Source organism: Lutzomyia longipalpis, chromosome 3 (genome assembly GCF_024334085.1).
Source record: "Lutzomyia longipalpis isolate SR_M1_2022 chromosome 3, ASM2433408v1".
In the NCBI taxonomy this organism is placed as follows: domain Eukaryota; kingdom Metazoa; phylum Arthropoda; class Insecta; order Diptera; family Psychodidae; genus Lutzomyia; species Lutzomyia longipalpis.
The window spans coordinates 18,736,553-18,753,517 of record NC_074709.1 but is presented as its reverse complement, the minus strand read 5'-3'; the positions used below and the strand labels follow the sequence as shown (position 1 = coordinate 18,753,517).

The 16,965-nt window shown below is 35.4% G+C and overlaps 6 protein-coding genes across 24 annotated transcripts in view; 4 read left to right on the top strand and 2 right to left on the bottom strand.

The window, feature by feature from the left end:
* The window catches only part of LOC129792365 (transient receptor potential cation channel subfamily A member 1), a 1,125,827-nt gene that overhangs the window by 233,729 nt on the left and 875,133 nt on the right, over nt 1–16,965 (top strand). The gene's annotated exons all lie outside the window — the stretch shown is intronic.
* Nucleotides 1–16,965, top strand: part of LOC129792430 (PIH1 domain-containing protein 2) — a 927,269-nt gene that overhangs the window by 35,171 nt on the left and 875,133 nt on the right. The window lies entirely within an intron of this gene.
* LOC129792415 (uncharacterized) lies at nt 377–3,443 on the bottom strand. The gene is made up of 4 exons (XM_055831471.1): nt 2,959–3,443; nt 2,758–2,895; nt 2,092–2,472; nt 377–1,394 (listed from the first exon to the last, which is right to left on the bottom strand). The coding sequence occupies exons 1-4, from the start codon at nt 3,069–3,071 to the stop codon at nt 617–619; spliced, it is 1,410 nt and encodes a 469-aa protein (XP_055687446.1). The 5' UTR covers nt 3,072–3,443; the 3' UTR covers nt 377–616.
* LOC129792381 (zinc finger protein 492-like) lies at nt 11,855–14,526 on the bottom strand. Its single transcript, XM_055831383.1, has 5 exons — nt 14,341–14,526; nt 14,065–14,238; nt 12,994–13,915; nt 12,516–12,910; nt 11,855–12,441 (listed from the first exon to the last, which is right to left on the bottom strand). Exons 1-5 carry the CDS (start codon nt 14,409–14,411, stop codon nt 11,901–11,903), a joined length of 2,103 nt encoding a protein of 700 aa, XP_055687358.1. The 5' UTR covers nt 14,412–14,526; the 3' UTR covers nt 11,855–11,900.
* LOC129792467 (p53 and DNA damage-regulated protein 1) lies at nt 14,551–15,499 on the top strand. Its single transcript, XM_055831539.1, has 3 exons — nt 14,551–14,645; nt 14,947–15,177; nt 15,255–15,499. The coding sequence occupies exons 2-3, from the start codon at nt 14,949–14,951 to the stop codon at nt 15,422–15,424; spliced, it is 399 nt and encodes a 132-aa protein (XP_055687514.1). The 5' UTR covers nt 14,551–14,645; nt 14,947–14,948; the 3' UTR covers nt 15,425–15,499.
* LOC129792410 (myocyte-specific enhancer factor 2) overlaps nt 15,875–16,965 on the top strand; it is a 50,693-nt gene continuing 49,602 nt past the window's right edge. For 13 of the 19 annotated variants that reach the window (XM_055831467.1, XM_055831448.1, XM_055831456.1 and 10 more), the window contains exon 1: nt 15,903–16,277. The gene's annotated coding sequence lies outside the window, so the exon portion shown is untranslated. Of the gene's footprint in view, nt 16,278–16,965 lie in introns of all 19 variants that reach the window. The other 6 variants (XM_055831464.1, XM_055831462.1, XM_055831465.1 and 3 more) reach the window with 2 other exon arrangements.

Below are 16,965 nucleotides of genomic sequence, written 5' to 3'. Positions count from 1 at the left end.
GCTGAAAATGATCATAAATCCAATTGTCTGCTTCACAGTTGGTTGCAAAAACAAAAACTTTCAATTTCAGTGGTTTTTCATAGTCTTTTCATTCTTCTCTTCCTAAGGCAATTTATCGCAAAGTAAGTGTCTTTCAAGATCACTAACAAATAGACGTGATGATCATAAAACCAGAAAACTGCGATCGCAAAGATTACCACAAAATGGACTGAAAGAAGCAATGGAAGAACTTTTTTGCAAGAAAGACATAAAACATTTAAGAAAGTGTTTTCTCATTTAACTAAATGATCATTTGAAGAGATCACCAGGCGTCTCCACAGGCCTTAATAAATTCTTTTAAAAAAATTAAAGTAGAATAAGTACCCAAAAGCAGTTATTAAATTACAATTTATTCATTAGATAGACATATTATTATTTTTTTCAAATTCATCATGTGTTTACCCTAAAATATATAGTCGAAAGCGAATTACTGTTAAGGTAAAATATATTTTATAAACTATGCTGAGCAATGTATCATCACTGGACTAAATCTCATGCCAAGCGAGATCCATCAACAGTGTGTGTTTGGAGTATTTCAGAAGGGAAGGTGTGATGATCAGGTCAATGGGTCAACAAATCACAGATTTCGCTGTTCATCGCGTAGGAGTGCTTCTCCGGGGGATGGTGCACTACCACCCTCAGGAATTAAGTCTATATTCTGAACATGAGCCCTCACAGCAACCCCCGACGGGAGAGGAGGACGTTCTCGGTCAAAATTGGGATCTGGTCCTCCGCCAAATCCTCCATCCTCATCACGCACGTCAATTCCGGTGGTATCAATGAGACTTGGGGTGACTCCTGGCAGATCGGTGTAGTCTACTTCTTCGGAATTACGCCGTGCAGGGGTACTGCCACGTCCACGGGGACGGTAGGGTCTTCCTGGGCGAACTGAAGGTGGTGGCAGGGGAACTATGGCATTGGGATCTCTGCTATTTTGATCGTACGAGTTGTCATTCCCATCGAAATAGCCCGTACCATCATCCCCAAAGTCACCACCACCCAGTCCACCATCATCCCCCACAGATGGACGAGGGGAGCTTCCGAATTCCTTTCGATGCGGTCTCGTAGTTGAAGCTGTATTGAAGACTCCGTCATCGTTGAAATGTGGAGTATCGCGGCCCAGGTCATTTGATTCTGGGGTCAGAACACCAAATTCAGGGATAGCTGGTCGAGGGAGGTTGTGTGTTCCAGGACCAGTTGTACTCTGGACAATTTTGTATCCAATTCCAGCACCAGCAATGTACTGAACTGTTCGTTGGACTCCTTTATCATCGAGATATGAATACGAACCACGAACTATGCCATCAGGGCCAGAACTTTCAGATCTTCTCTGATCAGGCCCTGAAGAGATGAAACTGAGGAGGGAAAGAGATTCATTTTCATCAATCAAATTAAATTAAATAAAGAAATACTTTTTTTTAATTAAAAAAAAAAGAATTTAAAATATTTGCAATGAGACAATAAAATTTTGCACAACAATAAAATATTTTGTTTAATTGGGGCAATAAATTAAAAGTGCAAAAGTTCGGAAAATAAATTGAAAGCACTTTTTCCCGTTGAGATATTTAAGGCAAAGTTAATTAAGTTGATTTGCAGTAAGCTGGTTGAATTGTTTCTAAATTCATGAAACATTCGAGCTGATGTTTCATTCATGCATTTTAACAAGATCTTTTTGAAACATTTTTTTTATTTATTTATTTTTTGATCGCAGCTATGACTTTCCGTCTCAAAATGATTTTCTTGATTTTCATCTCTATACTTTAATTATGATTAAAGTAAAAATATTTCAAAAAAAATCGATATTCACGGAAGAAACATCAGCACGAATGCTTCATGAATTTCAACAGACAAAAAGCAGAATTGTGACGTCAATATATAGTCTATTTCATCATTGACTCAATTGATTTGAATAGCCTACCCAATAAAATTACCCCAGTTTCCCCTAATTAACCACAAGGTCCACATATTTTTATTAAGCATTTTCTTAAGTTTTTTTATTTAAAAAAAAATCTTAATTAAGCAAAAATTTAAATAACAAAAGGGACATCTTACTTGTACTGTCCTCCTGGTCCACGTTGTATGGCTATTCTTCCGCGTGTCCTCTTATTGGGTGATTTGTAGAGTGCTGTGCTGTACTTTACATAATTTGGAGCATCGGGATAAGAATTAATCACATTGTATCCTTCTTCCTTTCCAGCTGCATACCGCACCAGGTGCTTCTCCCCAATATCATCAACATACGAATACAACCCCTTAACCCTTCCCGCGGGATCTGCATCTTCCTGCCGTGTGTACGTTGGTGTCTTGAAGCCAAAACTGTAGCTGGGATCATCAAAGGGATCCGCCAGAGGATCATCGGGGCTCCCAATGGGCCCCCTGCGAATCTGCGAAAGATCCATTTTCCGCGCAATAGCTGGCCCACGTGCCCGGAATCTGTGTGTTGGAGATTGATGGAAACAATTGCATGTGAAGATTTTTAATTGTTGGCCAATTAAAAGTGATCATGAATATGGATGGAAAAATTTGTTTGAATGGGGCAAAGTGGGTCTTCACACTGTGAATAAAAGGGGAATCATCAGTTGTACAGACTTTTCACTGAGGCGGAACACTACTGCGTTAAATGGAAAATGTTCTGCGTGAAGACATTTCGAAGTATAATCCACTTTGGCGATGAAAGCGAATTTTTTTTTTTTGAAGAATGTTATGCAAGAAACTCACCCACGCGGTCCGGCGGTGTAGACTGTTTCCTCCACGCGCTTTGTACTAGGATTGCGCGACCCATAGCGTCCTCGAATGATTGTCTTAGGATTGCCACTGGCCATATGGTAGTGCCCACCAATGTCTTCGTTGTTCAAACTTAAAGAGAATTTCTTCTTTCAGCACAGAATCACGTGGAAAAAAGCAAAGAATGACTTTTACCCAAAAGAAAATGATCCATCGGGATTGACGTTGTTAAAATCCGTGGCTGCATCTGAGAAAACACTTGAAACTTTCGTTAAGATCACTAAACAAATCACTGAAAATCCTCTCATCTTGGCACCCACAGCAAAGCACTAAAATTTTAAATTTTAAAATCACTTAAATCCTTATTGTTGTGGCATTAAGGATAATTCGTAAATTCACATAAAAAGTTCCTTCGAAAATCACCCAAAATATTGCACTTAATCCTCAACGCGATCACTGCAAAATTCTTCTCACAAATTAACGAAAAAAAAATCTCCACCTCCAACTGCCACAAGTGCTAAGATTCAAATGACTACTTCAAGTCTCACAGAGGAGTCTTTAAATATGATGTATCCCTCTTCTCGGGCCTTCTCTGTTGTGGTGAATTTTCTTGTGTTCTTGAAAATGCTACCTGAAGTAGGAAAATACAAGAAAGAGTGAGAGTGACGGGGGAGACACTGAATAAATTAATCTCTTCTACCTCCCCCCACCCATAGAGAGACAACTCTCACATCAGAATGTTTCTCAGAGAAGCTGCGAAATATTTTTATGGTACCTGGATGATGAAGGTGGAACATTTTTACAAGACATTCTTTAATAATTTTTTTTTGATACATCATACAATGCCATTTGACCTTCCCTTCATTGAATACTGTGCTAAACATCTTGCTTCTTTTTTATTCTTTTTTATATTTAACATCCACGAAAATCTTCTTTATTATTCTGAGAAGAAAATTATGGAGTTTTTTTTATTAATCATAAAATAATATTTTTTTATTATTTTATTTATTTTATTTTTATTTCTTTGTTTAATTTAAATTTTAATGATTTCAAAGGTTTAAAGAAAAATATTTCAAAGTTTGCCTAGTTAGTCTCGTATAGGAAAAATAGAAATATTTTTGATTTTTGATTTTATTTTAATTTTTTTATTTAATTTAAGTTTTAACGATTTCAAATATCAAAAGAAAAATCTTTTCAAAGCTTATCTAACTGATATACAACTGAAAGAATAGAAATATTTTTTGATTTTTTAATTATTTCATTTCTTTATTTATTTTACATTTTAACTATTTCAAAAATTTAAAGAAAAATCTTCAAAGCTTATAGCTAATTCAACTGGAATATTAGTGATATTTTTAATTTTATTTTTATTTCTTTATTTAATTCAAATTTTACCAAATAAAAAGACTTAAAGAAAAATCTTTTCAAAGCTTATCTAATTAATCTCATATTGGAAAATCAGAAATATTTTTGATTATTTATTTTATTTTTATTTCTTTATTTAATTCAAATTTTAACAATTACAAATACTTTAAGAATACTCTTTTCAAAGTTTATCTAATTGATCTCACTGGAAGATTAGAAATATTTTTGATTATTTATTTTATTTTTATTTCCTTATTTCTTTATAATTTTAACGATTTCAAAGATTTAAAGAAAATTCTTTTTAAAGCTTATCTAGCTAATTCAACTGGAAGATTGTGTTCTTTAAAATATCTTATAAAGAATATCAAAAATAAATAAACTCATTTGCTTCCCTAAATACGAAAATTCTAATAAAACTACCTTGTAAGATAGAACTTTTAAAAAAATTAATTTTTATTCTTGTTTTATTATTTTGTAATATTCTTGTTCATTTTATCGAATTGAGAAAAATAAAGCATCTGCCATGACCCCAAAAAAACTCATAAATCTCTTATTTTGGTGTATAAAGTCCTATTTTTTCGAGTTTTTTTTTTTGGAATGTATCATTTCGCAAAAATCTGCTCACACTTCATCACGACCATATCGATTTTCCATCATTCACAATGGCCTAGAAGGGCCGTACTGTCGTCTCATTTGCATATGGATAGTATTGCCGAATTTCAATTCTTTCAGTAGCCTATAGGTACATACCTATGGTTATCTGGTCCCAAGATCATCTGGTTTTGATTGTTATGAAAGCCACATTCTTGCTGGAGGAAGCAGCACCGCGGTGTGGTGGTAAAGATGAATGATGTTGTATTGTGAAATATTTCACTTTGTTGCAATTGGTCGAAGATGCCATTTCTTTGCGCGGGAAGCAAATTGTGATTTATGAGCTCATGGATGGTCAGGTTGGATTCAGGAAAACATGTTCTTGTGTGGATGGCATCAGGGTCAAAGCCCAGAAGAATCAACATCCCATCTAATTAGCAAGAGATAATTACCAAGATCAGCCACCCGAAAGTATGGTTGGGTTGTGAAATCATCATACAATGCCCCCATCTAGCCAACTTCCTTGTCACACAGCGATGTTATATAGTTAGAAAAGTCGCGAAGATCTCGCTGTGTTTGGTTGGCCCAACAATGGACACGAGAGACAACACGGCAAGGATGTTCACGCCAATCTCCCATATCAATCTGGATGTAAACACGCGGCTCAACCACACATGTAATTTTTTCGTGTTGAAGACACCTCTCTGATGCTTTTGTGCTCAATCTCGTGAAAATGACAATGAAAATTCCCCATCCGCGAGATGAGTACGCGCGCGCGAGAATTTTATCTGTTGTATACACCTCACCTCAATAGGATTAATTGCCCATCTCCCATAGTGATTGATTCACATGTGTGCGCAGATTCCTCCATCTTATGCGGAGATAAAGTTCCCCCCACCCCCGTGAAAATCGGAAAATCTCATTGCGACTAAAAACGGAAGCTACATTGAAGATACTTGTCTGTTGGGTATGCCTTCTGAATCAGTCTGCGGACGCACTCAAGCATTGTTTTCCCATCGCGACTGTGCAAAGTGGAATAATTAGTGATTTTTCATATTTTTTTTTCTTTCAAAATATCCAAACATAAATTAAACCTGAGAGACCGATAGACATTTTTTTCTCGGTAGTTTTGCCAGTCAAGGTTTCTTGTTGATACATCCACTTCATGCTGCAAGAAATTTATATTTTGCTCCTCTGAAAGATTCAAAGAAATTTTCCAAAAACTCAAATCTCATCATGAAATATTATATTTTTATAATAAAATAAAAATAAATGCCAGCAAAAGAAGAATTTCTACCATTCAGGAAAAATTTTTTGAGATGTTTTGAATTTCACTTTATTTTGTAAAAGAATTTATTCTTTCCAAATGTTGCATAAAGCTTTTGCTTGTGAAGATACTTTGTAATAAAACAAAACAAGAAAATGAACGCAAGAATCCATTAATATGCGCAAAATCGCGTGATTTGATTTAATGAAATAACAAAGTTAAACAAATCATCAATCGGTGTTTTATACCATCGAAAAGAAATTATTTATTACCTTATAGAGCACGCTATTTAAAAAAAAAAGATATTTTCATAATCTTCTAAATGTGTTAAATTCTTTGTATTAAACATAAAAAATACATTTAGCAATTAAAAAGAAAACACTTTTGTACAAAATTGTAAAATGATTAAGAATTAATTAACCTAAATATGTCAAGTTTTTGCAATTTTCACGAAGTTTAACTTTAACCGTCCGTATACTGTGACCAAAACACTTACGCGCATTAAAATTGGGGTAGGTGACCGACCTCATAGAATTTTTCGCAAAAAGCAAATTCATTCTGTCAACTGAGCTTTCTGGATTTTTTTGAGGTTAGAATCGTCAAGAAAGAGACAAAGAGTAACAATGGAAGAAAACTGGAATAAATTTGACCGTTACACCAATTTTTGAATTTCCTCTTCTTACATTTTTGTTAATAACTTTTTTTCTGGTGGTCGGATTGACCTCAAATTTTTACACAATCTTCTCAGATAATAAAGAAACTTATTTCCTAAAGCTTGGTTCTATACCTCAAAGAACTAAGCCGCAACTAATCAAAATATAGCTCTGGGGTCGTTAACCTACCCCTCATAGTATACTGAGGGTTAAAAATGTCTAGAAAAGTTTTCTAACCATTTTTTTTTAAGTTTTGCCTCAAAAGCTCTAAAACTCCTCTCTTAACAATTTTTGACAATATATTCGGTCACTTCTGCCTAAGTCGTCTGAACAATTATACTGAAGACCTTCTGAAGACCCACTTTGGCTCTCTAAGGAAGTCATGGCTCCTCTTGGCTTCTCAGAGGTTAAAAAATTATTATCAATGTTCTAGAAAAAAAATCTAATGAAACTACCTTATCTTTACACAATAAATATGCTTTTTCTCCAAACTTTCTTTCTTTATCCAAATATTTCCTTCAGTTTGAACAAATTTAGTGTCATTTTGACCAAACTTATCGTCTCTTTTGCTTTTACCTACACTTTTTCCAGTATTACCTACACTTTTGCCAAAATTACCTACAAAAAGAATTATTCCTTTTATATGCCATTCAATGTTTAAAAATTTAATTAAAAAATTAAAAATATTTATTATGAAATTTTCAAAAAATTCTCATTTTCTTGAAAATTTCATGCCTAAGTGCCATCCTAGGCATCTCTCGCCATCCATCATAGCAACGATGGCAACAGTAGCTTCTTTTAGCAAGCATAATGGGCAATTTAGTATTAAAAATGGAACAAATTTGAATACACTTGAGGTTGTTGATACATTCATCAAAAACTTTGATGTTGTTTTATGTACACTGCACGTCTCTCTTCTCTTTCCCTCCCATGTTGTATGTACGTTACATAGAAAAACTCCCACAATGAAACCAAAAAGTGTGAAGGAATCGTGTGAATAAAGCAAATGGATTTCGATTGTGAATGAATTTCTCATTGCAGCAAAATTGATTGAACTTGCATTTTGTTGAGATTTATGAATGACACTCAAGATCATAAAACGCACCACGGCGGAAATCACACCATTCTTCATGTGTGCGATTTTTTGATGTGTGTGGAAAAATGGCAGGGAAAAATCACGATTTCCTAATTGAATCTCTTTGACTAAGGAGAAATAAAAGACCCCAAAAATGTCGTTTAATGGTCCATAAAGTATTTAAAGAGTCTCATTAGATGGATTTTTTAGTGAAGCATTTTGTAGCTATTTTCTTTCTTTTTGTTTGGAATGAAAATATTTGTGGTGAGAAATATATAAAACAGTGAGGAATCTCTTTCAATTTCACTCGGAAAGTTATACCTACCCAAAATTAAGCTAAAATTGGGTTAAGGGCAAAATGAAATAAACGAATAAACTACTTACTTAAAGCTGAAATTGAAACCTTTTCCTTTAAGTCTTTGAAGTTTGATTTGTCTACCACGAAAAATCTTCTCTATTCCGGTGTTAAGATTCTTCGAATAAATTAAATCAAAAGAACACGCAACGGAAATTATTCTTTTCATAATTTTCCAGGAAAAAAAATACGAGACAGGAGGAAACATAATTTTTTTAAATTACATTTTAAACCAGAAAATAAATTAAAAATAAAATCGAGATTTTGTTCTTTGTCTTATTGAGTGATCTCATTGTCTTTCTTGACAAAAATTAAGTCACCTTATAGAACAAAGACTTTAAAATAATTCTCAATAACACACGATTTCTATTTTCTTTTAATTTGATTAATAAAAAAAATGTAAAAATAGCATCTTCTCCTCCAAAATTTAATCTTGATAGAAATTCTTAATTAAATGAGAGAGATTCTTCGTTAATTTTTAATTCAATTAAAAATTTTGATTCAATCTCCAAACACTTGTTGGTATCAGTTGAAGATTTGAATTAATAAATGTGCATAAGATTTATCTGTGAATAATTCTTTGCATATTTGTTTGTCTGCAAGGGCAATGTTCATTTTCAATTTCACCTTGCTAAAATTTATTGAAATAGTAAACCAAAAGAAATTTATTCATGGAGGCTCGGCAAAACGCATGCAATTTGATTGATTGATTGATGTTAACTTTTTTTGAGCAATTATATAGTTATGCTATATAACCCATATAACCATATATATGAAATTTCGTCTCTTTTCACTGATAAATCTTGACGTGAAAATTAGTTGTTTTCATAAGAAAATTGTACTTATTTTTTGAATAATAGAAATAGAACAAGAAATGTGTTCAACTTACCTTTTTCCACAATTTCTCTTGATTTTCTTTTGTTATTAACCAACCTAATTTTACATAATAATTTTCACAAGATCGTGTAAAAGCTTTCAATTTATAACGATAATATCGTTTTTCTTTAAAGCTTTAGCACAGCATGTTCGTTCAGGGATTATTTGGATAAATTCTTTTTTGCTCCTAAATCTATTCTGAATCGATCTGAACCTATAATTTCAATATTTTTTTTAAATTCGAAATAAAAATTGTTTCCTCAAACATTTAAGTTAATTAGAGGTGTAAAAAGGCACATAATTTATGATATATAACAAAGACCTGATTTAAAATAATTCGTTGAGTATCTTTTTGGCACGCACTGACAAAAGCCTGCACTGATAACAAGCCGCAATAAAATCGATTTTTTACAAAATTGCTCGATAATTTTTGTTAATTTTTTAATTAGATCAAAGATCGAATAAGGATCGATTAATAAAGATCGATTAAAGATCGTTTAAAAATCCAAACAAAATTACGTCATAATTGTGTTTTTTGATCACTTTATGCATGAAACATTTGCACTAATGTTTCAACAAAGACGTTGCAGACTACATAATAAAACAAGCAAAACATGTAAGTTTCTCATACATTTTAGAAAATCGGCATTTCAGAAAACGGAACTTCGCAAATGTTTTTTTTTGTAGTACATATTAGTATTATTTTCCTTCCTTTTGGATGTTTTTTTTTTAATTGGTTACTGTGTTTTTTCGCTCCACAGAGAAAGAAAAGAAGAAAAGTTGAGATAACTGAGATAATTCTATAGTGAAAATTTTCCTTGCCGATGTAAAATGCTAGAGAAGCAAAAGAGAAGTCAATCATAACGCGTCCAGTTATTAGAGTTGGTATACCACAACGCGGATGGGTCAGTCTATGCGTTGTAATTTAATTTGTGAGCAGAATTAGTAGGCAAAGTTGATTTTTTTAATGAAATTCATCAATATGAAAGATAAAAATACTCATATCTGAAGTTCTTTAAGACCTACAGAAATTTCTTGACTAGTTTTGGAAAGGTATTAAAATAGGCTATAAATTGACATAAATTTCAATAATTTTCAAGGTCACATCTAGAACAAAAATGGCGGATATTTGTTTCACCAAAACAGGTTTTTGCACTTTTTGTCCTCAAGGAATGGTTCTAGAGGTTTCTGATGTTCTCGAAAGTTGTAGAGTTTGGAAAACCTTTAATTTGATACCAAATTGAGCAAAATCGGATAAGCCGTTCAAGAGATATGTCTCTTAGAACTTTTCAAATTCAAGAATTTTTCAAATGGCCATATCTTCTAAACGGCGACATAGATTTTCTTCATTTTCGGACTGGTGAAAGATATTAAGTCAGGCTACAATATATCCAAATTTAAAAAAAAATCGATGATGGGGATTCGGAGATATTGCCCCTTAAAGTTAGGCAATTTTTGTTTTTGAATTTAGCGCCTCTTGCGGATGTTTTTGGAACTTGAAATGTTCTAGACAGTTGTAGAGCTTCGCAATACCTTTCATTTGATACCAAGATGGTCAAAATCGGTCAAGCCGTTCTCGAGATATATCGAAAAAACACATTTTGCTTTAGGCCGCCATATTTGCTAAACCGCTTGACCGATCGTCAAGTATGAATTGTTGATGAAAACGTCTCACTGAGCTATACAACATACTAAAATTTCAGACCTCTAACTATAAGGGAAGTAGTTAACGGTATTTCAAAATGGCGGACGGCGGCCATCTTGGATTCTGAAAATGCGAAAAAATGAAATTTTACACCCACATTTCTATAGAAAACTTCAAACCGGAAGTCGCTATCTTTTACTGTTCTCGAGTTATAAGGCAAAGTTTGGACCACCGGCCGGAAGGCCGGCCGGAAGGCCGGCCGGCAGGCCGGCCGGATCAAAAATTTTCCACCACCATTTTTGGAATGTGGGTTGTCTAAAACGTGCTCATACCAAGTTTGAGCCCGATCTGAGGTGGTCGGTTTTTCCGACGATTACAATACTTGGTATGCCACGATTGTGGTATACCAACTAATTGTTGACAAGGGTTTAAATAATTGACAAACTTACCACTGCGGAAGGCTTGGTTAACGCCGAAAGCTTTGGGAAAAGGTTGCGTTTCTTATAAACCCGCATCCACTATATTGACGCCCCCGTAAGGAGAATGATACTCCTACAAAAATCATTTTAAAATAATAGGGGAGAGCGGGGTTAAAAAAGTCACTTAAGGGTTTAGAAAAAGCTCAAAATGTCATATTTCTCAAATAGATAAAGCGAAATGTATAGCTCATTTCTTTAGGAAATCTACTGCTCTACAACTCTTTCTCAGATCATTTTGTTCTATCTAGCTAGGAAATATGATATTTTAAGCTTTTTCCAAACCCTTAAGTGACTTTATTAGCCCCGCCCTCCCCTACCTACAGTCACGGCTGTAAAAAATTCTAATAACCTAAAACTGAAGTCTCTGCTTTGAAAAAAAAACTATTCAAACCTTTACAAAACTTTACCAAAGCAGATAACGTCTTTACTGGTTGTTGAAGTCTAATTGCTGCTAAAAATACTGCTCAAAGGAAAGTTTGTTTTAAACATTTTGCTTTGCACCCGTTCCATGTAGAAGTATCGCAACTGCTAATTTCTTTGCTTAGGGGAGGGCACGGCTAATTAAGTCACTTAAGGGTTTGGAAAAAGTCTAAAATATCATATTTCCTAGCTAGATAGAACAAAATGATCTGAGAAAGAGTTGTAGGGCAGTAAATTTCCTAAAGAAATGAGTTATACATTTCGCTTTATCTATTTGAGAAATATGATATTTTGAGCTTTTTCTAAACCCTTAAGTGACTTTTTAAAACCCCGCTCTCCCCTATAGTAAAAAAAAAACATTCAAATCAATAAATAATATGACTTATTAGGATATTTATTTTTGATATTTTTTTACTGATGCATCACCACTACTTGTTCTCCTGGTATGAGGTCCTTCATATGGGTGAGGACATGTTTGTTCATTCGGGTGCTATTTATGAAGCATTCCCCACACGTGGGACACATGAAGTTCAACTTCTGTTCCTCGTGGAGCCTTAGGTGTCCTTTGTAGAATTTGTGACTCACGTAGACTTTCCCACAGTACGAGCACGTGTACTTCCTCGTGTCACCTGTATGCGTTTTTTCGTGCGTGCTCCGCAGTGTGGCTGAATGGAAGGCCTTGGAGCATATGCTGCATTGGTAGGGGCGTTCATTTGTGTGGAAACGCATGTGAATTTTGAGCGTACCCGAACGAGGGAAAGTCTTGGCGCAAATATCACACTGATAGGGTCGACTATTTGTGTGAATAACCATGTGGGCAGTTAACTGGCCCTTTGTGGTGAATCTCTTTTCGCAGTTGGCACACTGGAAGGGTAGATCACCTGTGTGGATCTTCATGTGTTTGTTTAGGTAGGTTCTCCGTGCAAAAACTTTACCGCATTCCTTGCAGGTTCTGTAGGGCAGAAGACAAAGTAGAAAGATAGTTTTTAGGAAGTTTTTAACTGCAATTGTAGTTAAGGAACTAACCTGTATTCAATATCAACTGGATTATTCTCATGCTGCTTTTTGTGCGTATTGAAATTACTCATGTTGGTGAAGAAACGTCCGCAGAGTTCGCAGTTGTACTGCATATCAAGCGAATGGGATCGCTCGTGGATGTCAACATGGTACTGACGATTGCTACGGTAGCTACAGATTGTACAACCAAAGGGTCTGTCATCGTTGTGCTTTTCCAGGGCATGCCCTAAGAGGTAGACGGGCTTTGTAAATGTAAGAGGACAATTGAGACACTTAAGGGGACCACCCGAATGTATCTTCTCCTTGTGCAGCTTCACCGACGACAGCCTAGCAAAGCGCTTATTGCAAATATCACACTCGTACTTGTAGGCTTCCTTGTCCTGATGCATTGTCTTGTGACGTAACTGAAAATGGTTTAAAACAAAATAAGAACGTTAAATGGTTATTCTCAACACAACTTCTATCTTAAGGTAAGGTCCAAGCGCACCTGATCTGTGAGTGTTGCCATCAGTTCACCGCAAACTTTGCAGTTTCTATCAACATGAATCTTTCCAATATGGAAACGAAGAGCGCCAAATGTGTCAAAAGACATCTCACACTGATCACAGGGAAAGGGTTTTTCTCTCCTTGTGTGAAATTCCAGATGTGCATCCAAATTTTCCTTTGCTGCATATCTTTTGATACAATACGGGCACTTGTGTGGCCTCAATCGCCACAGTTCCATCCTTGAGAGTTTCTTCTTCTTTTCTTTCGGTTCTTTGAGTTCCTTTGGCTTCGCAGATGGCTTCCTCCCACGCTTTTTCACCATTCTCCCATCACTATCTTCCGTATCTTTTGTTGACTTTATTTCTTTCCTACTAGGTGGCTTGACTTTCTCAACTGCCTCAACTACAGGTGATTTCACTTCCGGTGGCTGCCAATTTCCATCAGCCGGATCATCGGCAAAGTAATCCGAGGATTGTGATGATTCCGGACGTGGAGGTGTGTACTCAATGAGTTCCGTTTTGGGTTGAAGGTAATTCTCGTAGGTATCAACAGGTTCTTGCTTAATTTCAAATTCCGGATCATTTGGGAAGTAAATTGGTTCCTTCTTTATCACTACATTTTCTAGGGTATTTGTTGAGCTGGCACCTGGATTGTGATTGAATTCATTAGTATGCCTTCGAATTAGGTGCTTCTCAAGTTTCAGTGCTGTCGAGAATTGCTTGGAGCAGTGTTCGCAGTTGTACCATTTTGCTCTCATCTCCCCAGTGTGCTTCCGGAAGTGCTTCCTGAGCTTACTTGGTCTGGAACATACTTTTGGGCATTTGCCACACTTGTACTCTTTCTTGCCGTGTCTATCCATAACGGTGCAGCTTTTGGGAATTCCCTCAACTTCCTCATCCACAGGAGGATTCCGTTTGACAATTCTAAAAGAATTTATTGGATAAATCTTTTTGAAATCAAAGAATTTTTTGTAGAAAATTCTATGATCGTTCTTAAGCTAAATTATCAACATTAAGTCTCTCGGTAGTATAGTGGTCAGTATCACTGACTATTTATCTAATGATTATCATACTCATCAATGTTGATTAACTCAAATTCATCTTCAGATGAAGAGTCTCTTTCCTTTTTAGGCAGCTTCATTGTGGATCTCCCTGCATCTTCAGCAATCAGCTGTTTCATGGAAAACTTAGCCTTCCGTTCTCCTCTTGTACTCTTCAGCTCCCCCAGAGGTCTGTCATCGTCATCGCTGCAGATTTATTACCAATTTAATTAAAGAAAATACAATTTATTAGAAAAAAAAAAAACAAACATAAAATTCAACAATTTAAACTTCTCATGATTTTCTTACTCAGATACATAGTTTTTTCTTCCTTCTTGAACATTTGAAATCGCATTTAACTTTCCCTTCTTCCTGGGCATCGTCTTATTCACGAGAAAATCCCACGGAAAAAGTTTAATTCACGAAAATTTATACTTTTCTGCCACAAAATCAGTCACTATTTGTGTTTTGGGAAGAAATTTCTATGACGATGGCGGCCCGAATATGAGTGAAATGTCAAAAATAGTGAAATGTCAAAAAATGTAAACAACACAAACGAAAACAAACATTGCTTATTTTCTTCAATTTATTTCTTTAATTTTACTAATAAATAGGTAAGTATTTAATTAAAAATATATTTTAATAATATTACTACATGTTTACAGATCTATTTTAACTTAAAAAAAATATCCATTTAAAGTTAAAAATTGACAATTGTTAGAAAAAAAATTATTCCGTACCTGCCGAAAAAGTTTCAAAGAATTAGAATATTTTTTTTTAGAAATAAAACTAATAAAAATACAATAGCAGGCCAAGAATATTCCCTACATACACCTACGAAAATATTTTTCAATTTACAAAAAATGCATACAAAGTTTACTAAAGAAAATCTAATGAAAATCCTCTTTTTTTTAGCCATGAAAACGGATGCAGAAAAAACCATTGAGATTCTCGAAGCGAGTGAACGCGTGGCTGATAAGATATTGGTAAACAAACAGGAGATTATCGACTTGGATAAGCGGCGCCAGGCAAATCGCGAAGCCTTGCGCGAATTGAGAAAGTCTCAGGAGGGAAAACACTGGATTTCCGTTGGGAATCTCCTTGTGGAAATGCCAAGGAAGAAAGCAGAAGAACTTCTGGTTAAAGGTACCCAATGCTGGGTTCTTTCCTTATAACTATGATCCTCTCACATTCTAAATAAATGCATGTTTTTCTGTAAACAGATCAGGGGGTTATCGACAGTGATATTGAGAGGCTGAGAAATGAGCAAAGGAAGCTGGTTAATGAACTTCGGGACTTGGAACACTTGTCACCAGCTAAGGGATTTGATATGAAACCCCTTGCAAGGGATGAGATGTCGGCCCTGCAGGCTAATTTGCTTAATTTTAGGTAATTCTTTGATGTAATTTTAAACTAATAATATCTCTTCTGCTGGATGTTAATTAAAAACGATTTACTTGTATAAAAATTATTTATTTAATATCAATGCTCATTATAAGCTTTAAAAAAAATAGCGTCCTTTCTTAATATTGAAATATTATCAAAATAAAATTACAAAAAAGCTTAAAAATTTGTTAAAATATTTTGCTTTTTGCAAAATCAAGTAAAAAGACCAAAAAAGTTTTCAGCGGCCGCATATACTTTCCGCTCTATTAGCTCTAAGAAAACCCCTTCAGGCACATATCCCTCATCCCTGTAATCCCCCTGCCACAGGAAAAGTCGGAAAATTGCGTAGGAGCCGAGAAAATTGAATTTTTCTGCAGCCGCCAAAAATCCTTCGGCTCAGTACTCTCTTTATAAGAATAAAATTGATAAAAAAGTATTTCAGCTAATCCGCACCAGAGGACTCTTCGGTGGGTACTGCTGTTTCTTCCGCGTTTTCACCGCGAAGAAAAGAAACATTAAAATCTTTTTCTCAAAAAAAAAGTGAAGGCAAGATTTTCACGGAAAAATTGCTGGAAAAGCCAGCATCCGTGCGTGAAAAGTGACTATAAATTGTGCAATTAGTGACTAGGAGGGTGCTTGCACGCACTTGGGGGTTTGTTGCTCTGTGCTGCGGACGTCAACATCACAAAAATCAACGTTGATAACATTGATTTTTTTGCAAAGTATTTTTTCGCACACACATCGGCGGAAATATTATTTTCCACAAGACCAATCGGACCAGTTCTGCTGGTTGTCTTGCGTTTGGAACGCAGATACGTATAATGTGAGTCCGGAAAATGCAAATGATCATCGGATGAGAGGTGAGTTTGGGTTCGTTGGGGTGCTATATGTTGGGGAGATGGGGGAAAGTCGGGAGGGCTAGCATATGGAAAATTCATTGATTAGCTCGCTCTGTGAGCCCCCAGTTGCTTGCACACATACACACTGAAGCAAGAATTCACCACTACGTACGCAACGCCAAGTGCCCTCACGCACACCACCATCATGTTCTTAGCCATTCCAACACAGTATTTGTGCATACTTGTTGCTTTTGTATTCATTTACATTGTGATATCAAGGTCGCGAAGTTGCTCCACGCCTGCGTCTGTGTAGAGGGAAAAATTATGAATATGATGACGCGATTTGCCAACCACTTTTTTTTCCAACTTCGACCGCTTCTGGGTACTTCGCAATGGCTGGCCCCTTGGCTTTGATCGCATATCAACTGAGGGGGCGCTCCCAGCGAAGGGCGCACACGACTGCCACTCGCGCGATAGTGTGTGGAGCTGCCATGACGTCATCAACACACTATCGCGCGCATTTGTATGTACACACAATGGAGCATGTGTGTGGGGCTATCATTCCAATTCGATTTTGTTCAATCGGTCGAAATCAGTCTGACATCATCTCAAAAAAAATCATTTTTTATGCTTTTTTATGCAAAACAAATTAATCAAATAATTATTTAGTTTACGCCATTGAATTAAGAAGTATGATGGTGAAATCTAG